An 18,106-nucleotide genomic window follows, 5' to 3' on the forward strand; every position below is an offset into this window, starting at 1 on the left:
GACTATGCTCAACTATCACCTCCCATAACAATTGGAATAAACTTTGAATAACTGTGTCACTTAACAAATGATGTTTTGAACTATGAATCAGTTTTGTAAAACAATGGGAAATCTAGGATGGTATAATGATAGTGGTATGAAAAGAATAGTTGCTGCTCACCATATAGTGGAGGTGCTGAGTCGCAGAGAGGCACAACAAAAAGACTGTCAAAGATTTTGGCTGAACAGGCCTTTGTCAGAATTAGACAAAATACACACACATACACACACACTTCTGTAAATGCAACTCACATACACATGACCACAGTCTCTGGCTGCCAAGGCCTTGGCCTTGTGAGTGTGTGTGTGTGTGTTGTTTTCTATTTCCGACTAAGAGCTCGTTAGCAGAAAAGTCATTTTCTCACAGTCTTTTTGTTGTGCCTACCTGTGACCCAGCATCTCTGCTATATGGAGAGAACCAGTGTTTGTTTGTTTAAAAAAAATAACCATTTCAGAAAGAATCTTATGACCTAGATCTGGCTCTTTGGCTGCTATGAATGGACAGTAAATCACATGCTCTGCTTTGACCTACTGCTTTTTAAGGTAAAAGCTCTGACAGTGATGTATTCAGCTGTACTGGTTGTGATTCACATACACCTCAATTGCTGTATCTGGTACAAGTGCTGTGGCCTCTGCAACAATGTTGTGATTTGTTGATTAGTAATTAACTAACATGCTTCCTATTCTGTGCATTAGCAGTGGCATTGACAAAAATTATTTTAAAAGAAAACCTGGAATGAGCCATCAGTACTTTTTTTCTGTAATTTATAACTCAAAAGGTTAGTTACATTTATATAGCAAACTTCCTTTTGAGTAAGTTTTTGGAACTGCAAAAACATTTTCAGTTCATTTAGAGAATAGACGTACCAAGTAGCAAATTCTTTTTGCAAATAATACTATTTTGAAATAAAGAAATTTGAGAATGGGGATCCACTTTTAAAATGAGCAATTTATACATCAACATTTGAAATTTGTTACAATAATGTCTCCAAAAATAGTTTTTAACATTTGGTAATATCTTCCATGTTTGTAAATCCATGACAGGAAATAAAAATTACATATAAATGCCAGAATGAGATTATCACTCTGCAGTGAAGTGAGCACTGATATGAAACTTCCTGGCTGATTAAAACTGTGTGCCGGTCTAAGAGTCAAACTTGGAACCTTTGCCTTTCACGGGCAAGTGCTCTACCATCTGAGCTACCCAGCCATGACTCACGCCCCATCCTCACAGCTTTACTTCTGCCAGCATCTTGTCTCCTACCTTCCAAACTTCACAGAAGCTCTCCTAGCACTCCTGGAAGAAAGGATATTGCGGAGATGGAAGAAAGGATATTGCAGAGACATGGCTTAGCCACAGCCTGAGGGATATTTCCAGAATGAGATTTTCATTATGCAGTAGAGTGTGCACTGATATGGAACTTCCTGGTACGAAGTTCTTGGGTGGTGGGGGTAAGGAGGACGCTAGGTTGGGGAGGGTGAAGGATAACAGGATAGGGGTGGAGAGGATTAGTGCTGCTTGTGGGAGTGTAGAGGGGTGTTGTGGCGACAGGGGAGGGCTACTAGGTGCAGTCAGGAGGGTTGACGAGAGGATCTTTGCTAGACCCTAGCCCCTTCCCCGCTCCCACTTCAGCACTACACAGCCCTGTATTCCACCAATGCACCTACTAACCTTTTCCTGCTCCTGTACATCACTCCCCCCGCTCCTGCACCCCAAAACCTGACTGCACCACCTAGTAGCCCTATACCATTCTGGCCATGTCCCTGCATGCTTCTACATGCTGCACTACACCCTCCCCCACTCGTTTGAGAGAAAATCAGGTGCAAAAATTCCAGCTTACTGAAAGAAGAGAACTCTTGCTCTGTCTCATACAGAATGTTTAAATGACAGACAATGATAAATGTCCATGTATGTTTAATCTGACACAGTCTCTTCACCCTCTGTTTACAATTTGCATCATATTTTTGAGATAATTTCCATAAAATATCAAAAATGTGTCCCTGTCAGATTGCAGTTATCCTGAAATCTCTTTAACCTTCTTGCTTCAATACATGACATCATAGTTTTTAATTTGTGGTATATTATAAAAGACATATGTAACTCAACAGAGTAGAAAATATTTCCAGCAAGAAAATTGACTGAAAATTGTTCAGAAATGCCAAAAATCCCTGAGGCTTCATCACTGCATTGCGGTTATCCAGAACACTGTCAAAGAATTGTAATGGTTCTACTTTGTGTTCATTAACTGTGTGTAACCTAGATGAGAAGTTCCACCTAGTTACAGCAAGGGAAAAATGACTGTCTGAACGCCTCAGTATGAGCTCTTATTTCCCTTATCTTTGAATGATGATCACTAGATGATTTGAAAGTTGGTGGTAATAATATATGCTCTACATCCTCAGTGAAAATTGGATTTCGGAATTTAGAGAGCACCCCCTTCTGTTTAGTGTATCGTTTATCTGCAAGTGTGTCCCACTTCAAACTTTCTATGAGATTTGTAATGCTCTCGCAATGGCTAAATGTACCAGTCACGAATCTTTTTGCTCTTCTTTGGACCTTCTCAATCTCTTGAATTAGGACCAACTGGTAAGGGTTCCATACAGATGAACAATACTCTAAGACAGGATGAACTAATGTATTGTAAGCTATTTCCTATGTTGAAGGACTGCAGCACTTCAGGATTCTACCAATAAACAGCAATCTACTGCTCACCTTACTCTTTACTTGTATAATCTGATCATTCCATTTGAGATCATTTCGAATAGTCACATCCAGATACTTGACTGATGTTACCACTTCCAGAGACTGATCATTTATTTTGTACTCATACATTAATGGGGATTTTTGCATTGTTATACGCAGTAGATTACACTTACTAATATTGAGAGATAACTGCCAGTCATGACACAATGCACTTCTTTTCTGCAAATCCTCATTGATTTGTTCACAACTTTCGTGTGATACTAATTTCCTGTAGACTACAGCATAATCGGCAAACAGTCTAAGGCTGCTGTCAATACCATCGACCAGATCGTTTATGTAAATTGTAAAAAGCAGAGGACCTATTACGCTGCCCTGGGGCACACCTGAAGTTATTCTTGTTTCTGTTGAAGTTACCCCATTCAGGATGACATACTGCTCCCTGTCTGTTAGAAAACTTTCTATCCAACCGCATATGTCATAGGACAGACCGTAAGCGCAAATTTTTTGTAGCAAGCGACAGTTCGGAACTGAGTCGAATTCCTTTTGAAAGTCGAGAAATACAGCATCAACCTGGGAGTCGGTATCTAGAGCCTGTAGTATATCATGCACAAAGAGGGCCTGCTGTCTATTGCATGACCGCTGTTTCCTAAAACCGTGCTGGTTTCTGCAGTTGTTCTTGTAGAATCAACAGTTTGTCAGGAGAATATTGTTGTATTGTATTACATTTAAAGAATATACGGCATTTATCTTTGGAGAAGAGTCATCTTACTGATTTACACAAATAGACGTTGGGCTAAATCCTTGTCTTTGAGCAGAATTAGACCACAAATTTGTACATCCAGGACTACCTAAAGGTGAGCTGAATAACTTTTATCATTCACCGCTTGAGAGATAAAATTTGAACTTTGAGGATAACCAACAAGAACACAACAATGGGACTTCATTACGACTGGTGCAGTGTTTATCTCAACACTAAACAAATAACTTTGAACTGGCTTTGTTGATCCTGCTTTGATTTCAAAATCTGTTACATTACAAGGATTGCAAGTTTCCTTTAAGATGTGAATTAGAAACTCAATAATATGATTTGTATAGTAGTGAGAGAAAAATGTGGAATAAAATTTACAGTTTCCTTCAAGACCATCTTGTGTTTCAAAATAGATTAAGTTCGCTAAGATTCATATATCAATGTGAAAACAGTGCAAATGTATGACAAATGTCGACAAAATATGCTATGTTGAAGTGGAACACTAAAAGTAACACATTTTTACCATCATAATATGCGCAAAACACGCTATTGGACTTCAGCTGTTGATTTCATAAGAACTTAAGTCAAACAACAACTTAAAGGAAGTAGTCAGTAAGATGAAAGAAGTTGATACATTGCACAAATCACAAGATTATTTACTTTGCAATAGACGGAAAGGATTTTTTGAAAAGGTATTGCTGCCAAAGTTTGCAGTTTATACAGGGTTCTTACTGGATGCATTGAATGGACTGGTATCAGATGTATAGTAAACATAGGAGATTGGAGGAGAAGTCATGGTTGGATCATTCACATAAAATAATCATGGTATGCTGCATTAAAACAGTGAGAGGATTTTGGCGGTGTGAAGTTATGGATATGGGAAATCTGTTTGCAGACTAGAAATATATTTTCAGACCAGGTTTGAGGTGTACTGCCTGTTGGTGAAGGTCCTCATGAGACCTTCAGCACACTGCGCAAGGGAGTTCTTTTCACGGCAGATATGCCATCTGCAGGTGACCAGGCTGTATGTGAGGGAATCGTTGATGCTTAAGGTATGACAGCAGGAAGGGAGAAGTCACGCCTGGATCACTCACATAAAATAAACATGGTACACCACATTAAATCAGTGAAAAGATACTTATTTATAGGTAAAGGGACTAAGAGCAGAGGAAGTTACCAAGAGACGACTTAAGCCCCTAGCCTGAGACACCATATTATTTCATGAAAGACTGGCTAACATATATATTTAACAGAACTGTAGACATAATTGTGAATGTATAGGGTCAGCATATTAAGTAGAATACTGCCACATATACATGAAAGATTCATTATAATTAATAATAACTATAACAATCAGGTGTACTCCTTGCATATTCAATTGCATTGTGTAACATACAGGATATTGCATATCTGAGCTATCTGGGCTGGCTACAGTGGTCACTAATCCTACAGTGAAGGTAGAAGAATCCCCAGAGGAAAGCAACATGAATTTGGTGCAACTCATTCTTTCTACAATGTAATGAGAATCAGAATCATGGCCTATGGCTATATTCACACACCTACAGAACTCAAAAAGTTGCACTCACTACAATGAAAGATCTTGCACAAAATACCTGTCATTACAAAATACTCGGAGAAATCATACAAACACACTAGCAACCATATCTTTGCACAACCCATTTTCATCAAATTAAGTTAATGCACATAGACCAGTGGAGCTTCTATTACAGGAAATAAAATTTTTGAGATTATGGATAAAATAGTACCCTAATTTGTTGACTCAACAGGACAGTTGTTTTCAGTGCACTGTTACCAACTCACACCATGCCCTCAATTCTGGGGAACTACTGAAATATGCTTAGGCATGCATGATAAATACTTTAATAGAGAAAAGTACAAGTGCTGTAACAAATAATGTGTGGATTTTGTCATTATGCTGTAACTGTTCTCTCAAGTATAAGGATGCTTGGAGAGATGATGAGCAAACAAATGAAATGGAAACTGGAAGATGTGCTAGACAAGGGTGTTGTTTGTAACAGATTATTTCCAATTTTTATACTGAGAAAATAACAAACCAAGCATTAGGAAAAGCAAGAGGCATAATAGCAGTAAAATAAGGGACAAAGACACTTGAGTATGCAGATGATCAAGCAATGTTGACTGAATCAGAGCAAGAACTACAATTTATACTGAAAGTGGCAGAACAGTAAGAAATGAAGATAAGAGTCAGGCAGACCAAAGTTATGATAATGAGCAAACAAAAAGTTTCTGTCAAACTTTCACTTGAAGGATATACCTTTGAATACATAAAATATTTCAGATACTAGGAAGTTTGATGACAGAAAATGAAAACTGTTTGGAGGAAATAATAATCAGCATATTAAGTAGAATATTGCAACACATGCATGAAAGATTCATCATAATTAATAATAACTATAATAATCAGGTGTACTCCTTGCATATTCAAATGCATTGTGTAACATACAGGATATTGCATATCTGAGCTATCTGGGTGGTCACTGATCCTACAGTGAAGGTGGAAGAATACCCAGAGGATATCTACGGGTAAAAAGGGAGAAGCACAGGACATAGGAAAGAGGAGAGTATCCAGTTGATACCTGTTGTTAGAAAGACACATCAAAGAAAAGATAGTACAAGCACAAATTATACACAACAAAGATGAATGTTAATACACAAAGACAAGTTTCTGCCCTCAGCTGCAGTACTGACATATCAGAAACTTACTTCTCAATATCATACCCCTCAGATCACTGAAGCATAATTCTCACCTTGTAACTCACAAAGTTATCCTGCTGGAAGATGCCATCATCACTGCAGAAGAAATCAATCATGAAGGGGTGCAGATGATCCATAATAATATTCACGCAGTCCACAGAGTGAATAAGCTTGTGACCTCTGCATTCTCAAATAATTTGTGTCCATAACCAACAACTCGTTACCTACTCATGGTTTCACCAGCCTTTAATTTTCTCATTGCAGCAGTGGATGACCGGCTGACAAGCTTCACTGAATCTGACAGTGAGATGCTCACTCCCAGGTGCCAGACCATAAAACTCTGCCCTTTGTCAAAACACAAACACACACACAACACGCATGCATGCATGCCTGTGCCTCTACACAATCGAGGATTGCAGTTCAGTTGGTGGACTAGGGTGTGGTGGGGTTGTGTCAGATGGGATGATTAGAGGGTGGGGGACGCAGGTGGCAGGTGTACACACACACACACACACACACACACACACACACACACACACACACACACACAAACACACACACACACACATATCCTGTCCTTTTTTTCCCCCTAAGGGAAGTCTTTCCGCTCCCGGGATTGGAATGACTCCTTACCCTCTCCCTTAAAACCCACATCCTTTCGTCTTTCCCTCTCCTTCCTGAAGAAGCAACCATCGGTTGCGAAAGCTAGTAATTCTGTGTGTGTGTTTTGTTCATTGTGCCTGTCTGCCGGCACTTTCCCGCTTGATAAGTCTTGGAATCTTTGTTTTTAATATATTTTTCCCATGTGGATGTTACTAAAGTAAATATGAATAAGCCAAATTTCAGTTTCATCTTAGTTTAATGAAACAATGATAGAATAAACTTACATTATATGATATAAATCACTGTTCAATTAAGCAATAATGACATAAACTTTCATTATATCAATCTGTTTCTGAATACAAGTGTTACCCCACATGATGACCCACTCAAAGCACTAAACACCACAGCTGCATCAGATCCCTGCAAAACATTTATTTAGTTACTATCCTGTAGACATCTGCCTCATTGTGGGATTGTGCTGCTAGCTTGAAATGTGGAGCATTTTCTTGCACGGATCATAAATTTTTTCTCACCTAGCTTTCTGGTTTTTTATTTTGTATTACCACTGCTCACCTAAAGATATGACAACACAACTTATTGCAGTGTTAGCTGAAGCAATAATGAAGGAATAGGTATGGGATTGCAATTGTAAAACAACAATGGAATGATGCAAGACAATATTATTCTTTTTTGGTGCACTTTATACATACGTGCACCCCCTCGAGGCTCAACTATAGATATGTTATGCTGGGTACAAATGAACTTTCTATTCTAACTGCTGGTGATACACAAAAAATATGTGAACTAATGCCGTCTCATTAATATTCTTCATGGTTTCTCCAGTATTTAAATTGTAACGTCTGGTTTTGTTCAGGAACAGTAGTAAACATGTGAATAATTATCTTTGTATTCTGTACAAAGTGCTTTCTTTTCGTGCCATTTAAATGAGTTTTTCACTGCTATACAATATTATTCTTATTGTATTTGACTGAAATAAGTGTGAAATTTATGTGATGTATTTCAGAGCTTTATGTAACATATCAACATCTCAAGCTTCAGTGAAAAATTATTTTCATACCTTTGAATTTTCAAGGCATGGGCACAAAGCCCAAGCAGCATTTGCTTGCACATTTGTTGATGGGTTTTTAAGTAGTGACCAAAGAAGACTGACACCATCAAGTTCTTCAATGATGGACATTGATTCCTTTTCTTTGGCACATTCACCCAGTAGATGAGCAACATTTTCAAGCAAGTCTTCTTTTGACTCAAACAAAAGTTCAACCAGCAAGGGAACAACACGTGCTTCACGAAGAGCTTCACGATTGTGAGAAAGTTTTGCAAACTGTGATAGTCCTCCAATCACATTTGTCAACACCTGTTCAAATTGAGTAGGTATATTTGGATTCAAATCTTAAGGAAAATAATTGTTTAAAATATAATCTTTGTTTATAATACTATATAAAGTGGAATAAATATGCTCCTGAAAATGAGTTCATTCAGAGTACCAGTAGATATTCAACTTGTTATGCTCTTTCAGTTTCTTGTAAAAGACACCAATAGTTTATTATTGACTGAGTTCTGAATTTTCTATATGAAGAATGTTTTTCAATCAATAAAATGAAATAACACTTTTTGCAATGCTTGTGAGGAACAACAAAATGTAATACACTGCATAAGTTAGCTTATTCCTTGCCTCTACTTTCCAGTGAACATTAAATTTTTAAGACTTGGAAATAGTGACATCTAGGGCTACATTCAAACATATGAAATATTCACAAATTACCTCAAGAATTTCTGGTAGAAAACATTCTTTGCGACAAATAGGATTCCTTGTCACAAGACAAAAGCTATGTAGCTCTCTATATTCATCTTGTAAAATAGCAATCAAAACTTCCACAGCTTCAAGTTCATCAAACCGTTGAACATTCTCAGAATTAAGAGCACATTTCCATATTGCACCTGTCACAGCAGCTAAAAGTAATCTGTCTGGATGAACTTTGATGGTTTTGGCAAGCTTGACTAAAACGTATAAGCCATCAGCCAGCCGAACCATATTTCGTGTAATGTCACCCTCTGCACACTGTTAAAAAGAAAAATATTAGAATTTGCAGAGGCAAAAGCGAAAAATCTGTTTCATCTTCTTAAAAACTCACCCTAAATATAGCTGAAGCTGAATGCTTTTTCAGTTCTGCACTTTCAGAAAAAAGATACTGAACAAAATCAGCTATCATCCCATGATTCTCGAACGCTGACTGGTAACTTTTCTGAAAGAAGGTTAGTCTTCATGTCTGTCAAACTTTCACGACCATCAGCTATTATAACATTTTAACAGAATGCTGTACTGAATTACATTACTTTTGTAAAAGCACGCAGAAATATACATTCCTGGAAATGGAAAAAAGAACACATTGACACCGGTGTGTCAGACCCACCATACTTGCTCCGGACACTGCGAGAGGGCTGTACAAGCAATGATCACACGCACGGCACAGCGGACACACCAGGAACCACGGTGTTGGCCGTCGAATGGCGCTAGCTGCGCAGCATTTGTGCACCGCCGCCGTCAGTGTCAGCCAGTTTGCCGTGGCATACGGAGCTCCATCGCAGTCTTTAACACTGGTAGCATGCCGCGACAGCGTGGACGTGAACCGTATGTGCAGTTGACGGACTTTGAGCGAGGGCGTATAGTGGGCATGCGGGAGGCCAGGTGGACGTGCCGCCGAATTGCTCAACACGTGGGGCGTGAGGTCTCCACAGTACATCGATGTTGTCGCCAGTGGTCGGCAGAAGGTGCACGTGCCCGTCGACCTGGGACCGGACCGCAGCAACGCACGGATGCACGCCAAGACCGTAGGATCCTACCCAGTGCCGTAGGGGACCGCACCGCCACTTCCCAACAAATTAGGGACACTGTTGCTCCTGGGGTATCGGCGAGGACCATTCGCAACCGTCTCCATGAAGCTGGGCTACGGTCCCGCACACCGTTAGGCCGTCTTCCGCTCACGCCCCAACATCGTGCAGCCCGCCTCCAGTGGTGTCGCGACAGGCGTGAATGGAGGGACGAATGGAGATGTGTCGTCTTAGATGTGTCGTCTTCAGCGATGAGAGTCGCTTCTGCCTTGGTGCCAATGATGGTCATATGCGTGTTTGGCGCCGTGCAGGTGAGCGCCACAATCAGGACTGCATACGACTGAGGCACACAGAGCCAACACCCGGCATCATGGTGTGGGGAGCGATCTCCTACACTGGCCATACACCTCTGGTGATCGTCGAGGGGACACTGAATAGTGCACGGTACATCCAAACCGTCATCGAACCCATCGTTCTACCATTCCTAGACCGGCAAGGGAACTTGCTGTTCCAACAGGACAATGCACGTCCGCATGCATCCCGTACCACCCAATGTGCTCTAGAAGGTGTAAGTCAACTACCCTGGCCAGCAAGATCTCCAGATCTGTCCCCCATTGAGCATGTTTGGGACTGGATGAAGCATCGTCTCACGCGGTCTGCACATCCAGCACGAACGCTGGTCCAACTGAGGCGCCAGGTGGAAATGGCATGGCAAGCCGTTCCACAGGACTACATCCAGCATCTCTACGATCGTCTCCATGGGAGAATAGCAGCCTGCATTGCTGCGAAAGGTGGATATACACTGTACTAGTGCCGACATTGTGCATGCTCTGTTGCCTGTGTCTATGTGCCTGTGGTTCTGTCAGTGTGATCATGTGATGTATCTGACCCCAGGAATGTGTCAATAAAGTTTCCCCTTCCTGGGACAATGAATTCACGGTGTTCTTATTTCAATTTCCAGGAGTGTAGATAGTGATTGGAAGCAGACTGCAGAAATGAAACTTGATAATTTGTCACTTCATAATACGGTTCAGCCTTGCCACTCATGCAGATGATACACATGAAAGGCCTAAGTGAACAAATTGTAGCTGAGTAGGGTCTCTTAAATAGGGGTGATTTGTACAGCTTCCTCCAGTTGGATACAATTATTATGAGGAGAATGATAGATCCTGATTTCACACTGGAAGTGATTCGAAAGATCACAGAATCCGCACAAGTTAGCTATCGATAATTTGGTCCTATGCAACTGGTATGAGTCAGACCGTGATAATTATTAGAACTTTTGATTGTAGATCCATGTCCTGCAACATGCCACAGTAAATACTGCCAAGAGTGTGGGCTGTATTCATTACTACAGGGAAAACAGATTCTACTCTCCACAAGAGATATTATAAAAAGCATTCTGTCTACATCTGTGGTATAATGCATGATCTTATGATAAGAATGCCATTTTTCTGCATGACACACATCTGATTCACTTTATAAACCCAAAGGGTAAGGAACAGCTAAGGAATTTCCTTATACAATATATGAGAGCCTCTCTATTAAGTATACCATGTGCTGATATATACATCACCATACAGTAATTGTAGTCTAAACAACCTCTGAAACTGTTTATAAATGAAGACTGAGAATGTAATTGTTAGCTACCTCCAGGAAAAGATATGCATCATTAGTGTTCCATGATTTTCACTGTTTTTTATTGTGATAAACTGAAAAAAATTGTTCACACTCGACACACTAATGTCGAGGTGTTATTGAATCAGCTAAATGCTCTCAATATCATTTGCATGTTTATTTACTTATACTGTATATGGCAAGTGAGAGTAACACATGACAAAGTCTCTGTCCAGATGAACAACCACCTTCAAAATGTGATCAAGAGACAGTTGAACTATTTATTTGCTGAGCATGCCACACAATATGATGTGCTTGACTTCAACAACTGCTTTGCAACCCATGCCATTTGGATTCTTTCTACCAACACCAGCTTTTTTCCCAAACACATCCTTCATTCTCATAACCACACTAGTCTGAATTTTTACTAGTCTCTGTCCTCCATGTGCCTCTATCTCCACTGCTTTCTCTCTCTCTCTCTCTCTCTCTCTCTCTCTCTCTCACACACACACACACACACACACACACACACACAATCCACCCCCAGTTCACCTGCACAATTCTCTTCTTGCTTCTCATTTTCCCACACAACACAGCTCTCCCCACCCTGCACTTAGTAGCCCACCATCGTGTTGCTGCCACATCTCTGCACACTCCTAAAGGCAGCACTACAGAATCTTCCCCCACTCATGCCGTGTTAGCACTCCCCCTTCTTACCCCACACTACTTCTGTACCTCCACTACCCATCCCAGCAAAGATTGCTTCTCACTGCAGTGACACCCAGTGCACAGAGATGATAATGGGCATGTGAGTGTCAGTTTTGTTTTGTTTTGTTTTGTTTGTGTATGTGTGTGTGTGTGTGTGTGTGTGTGTGTGTGTGTGTGTGTGTTTGCCTCACCTCTGTACAGACAATGTAAAACACATTGATTCAACTTGTGCTACAATATCCACAGTGCTGTGATGCTGTGGACACACTCTCTCAGGCATGGAGTATGGAGATGCTGCTGACGGCTGGTGGCATGGCTAGCTGTGATGTCCGTCCCCAATGATGCTCACGCTTTTTTAGCCCACTCAGCAATGCATGCCCCAGTCTAGGCAGTGTGGTGTCATGTGGCATGTCCCAGAAGTATGTACAACTGCCAGTATTGGTGTGTAGACTTAATACCCAGAAGAAGAGCTCACCCCAGCAGACGATGACGGTGGGTGCTGGAGAACTTGAATTTCTGCCCTCGAAGGCAGAAGTTCAGATGCTGCGGTAGTGAGCCTGGAAGTGTTCATCCATCATACAGTGTTACATACCCATGTGGTGGATTTACTGCAGGAGCTGGTCTGGTGGAGATCGCAGCCCAGGCCAGCATCAACTACTTGTTGAACTACAACCCGGTGGAGAATGGTGTGGTCCTCGTGTCATGGTGGGGGGAGGGGGGGGGGGGGTGCCAGACATTTCACCATGCTCCTAAAACTGAGAAGTATTTATACTTGTTAATGGCAAGTTTATTATGCTAATGCAATATTTCCAAGCACATGCAAATCAAAACCTCTGTGGCTCAACAATGTAGTAGCCACCTGCCCTGTTCCATGTCATCTACGTTACCAGGATTGAGAGGTGTGGCCTGGCCCCCTCATGGTGGGTAAACAGGCTTATTGATAAAATCGGCACACAAGTTCCTCACCACCTGTCAGATGCCCATGTCTTTCAAATAGCCATAGCAGAGCTGCTATTTCCACAGAAGTGCACAAAACACAGTGACTGCATTACATCTGTCAAAAGACTTTGTCCAAAGGAAATACTTTCCAAAAATCTACTTTTAAATGTGCCAGTCTGTCACACAAAGCCTCTCCACAACCTTGGCTTTGCTGGCCAGTAGAAATGTGGCTGCGTAATGTTAAATTTGTTTTCCGCTGTAACCGGGGCTGACAGGTGAAAGGTCTGCCCTGTTGTTATAGTCCATACCATTAATATTTAATTATTCCACTCTCATGCAGTTCCCAACATTTAGCTCCTGCAAGCTTATCTGATTCATAGCATTTCACTACTATAACTTCGGTAATGTTTACAGAATGAACCCAGTGCAGAGCCACTTGCTGGAAACAGGGTCACAGCTAAGGATGTCACATGAACAATCCTGACCTTCTATTTTATCTAAGTACAACAATTGCACTTTGCATGTGCCAGTACCCGTATACACTAACCGTTTAAGCAGACGGTAACGCTCTCTCTCTCACAGTGTTCCAGTTATGATAGCGGTATCACTGCATCATTACTACCACATTCTGTGTACAGCAGTACTTCCTATGTCTTTACTTGGAAGGACTTCCCCAAGGTTCCCCACTTTAAGGGGTAGGCATGTATGGTGTAACATTTGAACCTGGCACACTCATTGCTAATCATAAGTTGTATTAGTACATACTATAAAGCTAGATCCATCCTAACCTCAACTGCTGCTGTGTGGTAATACAGTGGTCAGTTCAACTTGTCTGGTTCAACTACTAGTTTCAATTCCTTTTGCACTCTCCATCGGCCTACCAAGAACTGATCCGGCATTAACAGAGCTGGACTCAGCTGCTCATGTGCTGCACCTAAGACTGCTTCCTGCACCTGTTACTACTTCCTGAGCATCCCACTAAACTATCAGCTACTAAAGACTGCAACAACCTTGCTACTGCCATTCTCTTAACAAAAGTTTACTGCTCAGCCAGTAGACACTGTGATGGAGGCACATGAACTGGCACAGGTAGCACCAAAGAGTACATGAAAACATGCCCTGGAGGGCGCACGTCGTGCGTAGTATGGATAGATCTGCTGCTGCAACAGGCTATATGCTGAGCAGGTGAGTGCTTACAGTAAGTTCACCTACCATGGACCTTGCCTCATGCATCATACCGAGTGTTGTTGCCTAGTGCTCAATGGACAGGCACCTGAGTTATCCTGGTGCTTGTCTCTATGAGGCTTCAAACTTTCTGCTTCCCATAGATTGACTCACATGATGAGTTTTAATTTTTCCTCTTGGGGTTCTGTTTCATGGTCATTATTGAGCCACTACCATCCTGCACCAACACTTTAGTGTGGCATCATTGCCGCACCAATGGAGACACTAAAGTGGCAGTGAAGAACGTTATTATGCAAGCGACACCCTAGATATTATTTCACTTTCCATAGTGTTAATTTTGGGCCACTATTCAACCAGAATTTCTGTAATGCTGGCAGGAACAGTTGCACCCACAGAAGGAACAGCAGCAGCAGTAGAATGCCTACACCCACAGTAAGAATGTTGAAATATTGAAAAACATTTCAAGGCAGGTGTAATAAAAATGAGGAATGTAAAACACTTTGTGATGGCAGTCATATCAAAGATAGACAGTTATTTACAATGATTCTGATTTAATACGTCTCAACAATAAAAATATGACTTAATGGAGGTTAGCAATAAAAATAGGAGATTTTTTCAGTTGTGCTGTGATGAGGAACTTTAACAATAACCACAATATTACTTGCAACTGCAAGTAAATGGTGAAATTTGTACCTCAGTGGCATAAGTCAGACAATAAAATCTGAAAAACTGCAAGATATTTCTCATTTCTACCAGCAAAACATACCTCTAAGGCACATTCTTGTAGAATCCCTGCAGTGGGTATTATAATATCTGGATGAACTGATCGGAAGAGCTTTGCAAAGAGAGGTACACAGTTTGCTTTCAGCATTTCTTTTTTGTTTCTGTTAGACACTGAGAGTGTCCACAGGGCCTTTATGCTGTTACGAGCCACCTCCACTTGCTTCACGTCTTCAGGTGACAGTGCTTCAACAGGAAACTGCAATGCAGTTGGGTTGATGTCAAGTAAGTCAACCTGTGATGAAAAATACATATGCAATTTAAAATGTCATTTTGAGCATATAAAATTAACAGATTCCTGTTATGGTCAATCAGCTTTACACAAAACTACATTAGTATTTGTATTTTACATCTCAGTACATTATCAAATAAATGAATCTGCACTTCTATCATATGGAATGAATATGTTGCTGGAAACAGCAGTGCAAGCAACTGAGAAGTGGCTCTATTTGCTAAAATTTTTTAGTGAGATTTCGACTCTCAAATAAATGGGAACATGTTGAATCCTTGGGATTAGGGATTTTTATAGTTGCTTTTGGTCATCAATACAAGGAAAGATGACAGTGTATAATTCTTGTTAATTCCAGATTCTGTGCCTCTTACCTATGGTGTATTACAAGTAAGGGTGTAAATAATGCTGATGGTGATCAATCTTTCAAACTGTGTATTATGTTTGAGTCATTTTGGTGGTTTTGAAGAGAAGGAATGTATTTCCTGACAGGAAGTATTTTTTTTTTATTTCAATCAATAGTTGGCTGAAACTAACTACCAGAAGAACATTGTGAGAACAAAAACGTGCGACAGCCACATGCTTTGTGACATATAGGATTCTATTTTAAATGTTTTTACAGTAGAACAATTGTGACTGGATTCAGTGGAAGAAAATGAATCTTGAAAGAAAGAAGTTAAGTACTCATGAAATTATGTTGAAGTACACGAAGTTTAATTGAATAAACTTGTCCTTAAATACAATAAATACTGAAATGTAGGATTAACCATCTGACTGCTGAACTGCTCCTGACACTCTTGCTGAACCACTCCTTGAGTTTGAGTTGTTATCAGCTAATCTGCTACCTGCACTGTGTGCCCTGTGTTCATGCAGCTGCCTGATACTGAGTTACTGTGTTAGCAGAGATGGCCCTTGTAACTTGAATTCTGTCTCTGCCAACACACAAAATTTAGTGATTGTTAAGATTATTTACATAACTTTTACTTGGAAACTTCTCCATGGACTGGGTACGTTAATTGTAAAATCAAAGATATGTTAAAATTACTTACTTTGATAAGACTTTATAGGCAGATTTCTACATGAACTAAGTAATGAACAATAGCAATTTTTTATGTCCATGAAGATTTGCTTGAGTTCCATTCACTAGAAACACCTAGAAATTTGAACTGTTCAGTTTCACTTATCATATGCCCATTATATGAAATTAAAACTTCAGGTATTGTTGAATTGTGGGTTAGAAACTGTAAAAACTGAGTCTTGCTGTGATTTAGAATTAGTTTATTTTCTACAACCAATGAACTTAGGTCATGAACTGCACTATTTGAAACTAAGCCAAAGTTGCACACAACATCCTTTACTTCTGGTACCAAACCATCGTCATCAGCAAACAGAAATATTTTAGAGTCACCCTTAATACTAGAGGTTGTATCATTTATATAAATAAGGAAGAAAAGTGGCCCCAACACTGATCCCTGGGGAACCCCCCATTTGACCAGACCCCACTCAGACCTCACATCACAGCCATTCTCAACACTGTGAATCATGATCTTTTGCTGTCTGCTGCTAACATAAGAGGTGAACCAGTTGTGAGCTACTTCCTGTATTCCATAATGGTCCAACTTATAGAGCAATATTGTGTGATCAACACAATCGAAAGCCTTAGTTAAATCAAAAAATATGCTTAGCATTCGGAACATTTTGTTTAACCCAACCAGTACCTCATAGAAAAAAAGAGAATACAGCATTTTCAGCTGTTAAGCAACTTCTAAAGCCGAACTATACATTTGGCGTGTGATATAAAATGATCAGTTATCCTCACATACACTGCTTTTTCAATAACTTTAGCGAACAGTGGTGGCATAGAAATAGGTCTAAAATTGTCTACATTATCCCTTTCTCCCTTTTTATAAAGTGGCTTTACTAGTGAGTACTTTAATCTTTCAGGAAACTGAACATTCCTAAAGTAAAAATTACAGTTGTGGCTAAATACAGGGTTAACATTTGCAGCACAGTACTTTAATATTCTGCTAGGCACTCCATCATATCTATTGGAGTCCCTGGTCTTCAGTGATTTAATTACTGACTGAATCTCCCCTCCTGTCTGTATCACAGAGTAGTATTTAAGTCATCAATCTCGGAAAGGCATTTGCCAAGAAAGTTATATGATACCCTGTAGGAACTAAATTTTTATTTGATTCACCAGCAAAGCCCAGAAAATGATTGTTAAATACTGTACATATATCTGATTCATCAGTAACAGAAATATTTTTATGATGAACTGACTTTATATTGTCGACCTTGTGCTGACAATTCCTTCACAACTGACCATATAGTTTTAATTGTATCATGTGAATCAGCTATTCTATTACATGCCATTCACTCTTTGCCTTCCTAATAACATTTTTAAGCACCTTACAATACTGTTTGTAATGAGCTACTGCAGTTTGATTGTGACTACTTCTAACATTTTGATATAATTTCCACTTTGTTCTACATGATGTCCTTGTCCCACTAGTCAGCCACCTGGGCTGCCTGTTACTGCTAGTACCCTGCTTAGAACATACTAATAAAAAGCAACTCTCAAAGAGCGTGAGAAATGTGTTAAGGAAAGCATTTTTTTTTTATCATCTATTATTGGTGTTATAAACATCCTGCCACTCTTGTGCTTTGACAAGGTTTAAAAATATCTCTGTTGCTGTTGGATTGACTTTCCTACATAGTTTGTAATTATATGTGTCATTTGCTTGAGTACAAAAGCGTTTTAATTTTAAAATTTGTACATCAGGATCTGAAAGGCCGTTCACCCTTTTACTAACAGAATGCCCATCCAGTAATGAAGAATGAATAAAAATTATTGTCTATGGCTATTCTACTGTTCCCCTGCACCAAAGTTGGAAAGAACACAGTCTGCATCAGATCATATGAATTTAGGAGATCTACGAACATCATTTTTCTTGCACCATCAATA

At 40.0% G+C, this 18,106-nt stretch overlaps 1 protein-coding gene across 2 annotated transcripts in view; it reads right to left on the minus strand.

Moving 5' to 3' along the window:
* LOC126272592 (armadillo repeat-containing protein gudu-like) overlaps positions 1-18,106 on the minus strand; it is a 188,934-nt gene that overhangs the window by 72,496 nt on the left and 98,332 nt on the right. For both annotated transcript variants that reach the window (XM_049975522.1, XM_049975521.1), the window contains exons 5-8: positions 14,896-15,144; positions 8,984-9,094; positions 8,614-8,910; positions 7,909-8,205 (exon numbers count right to left, since the gene is read on the minus strand). In XM_049975522.1, coding sequence (XP_049831479.1) covers positions 7,909-8,205; positions 8,614-8,910; positions 8,984-9,094; positions 14,896-15,144 — 954 coding nt within the window. The remainder of the gene's footprint in view (positions 1-7,908; positions 8,206-8,613; positions 8,911-8,983; positions 9,095-14,895; positions 15,145-18,106) is intronic.

The sequence above is a fragment of the Schistocerca gregaria genome, chromosome 5 (genome assembly GCF_023897955.1).
Source record: "Schistocerca gregaria isolate iqSchGreg1 chromosome 5, iqSchGreg1.2, whole genome shotgun sequence".
NCBI lineage: Eukaryota > Metazoa > Arthropoda > Insecta > Orthoptera > Acrididae > Schistocerca > Schistocerca gregaria.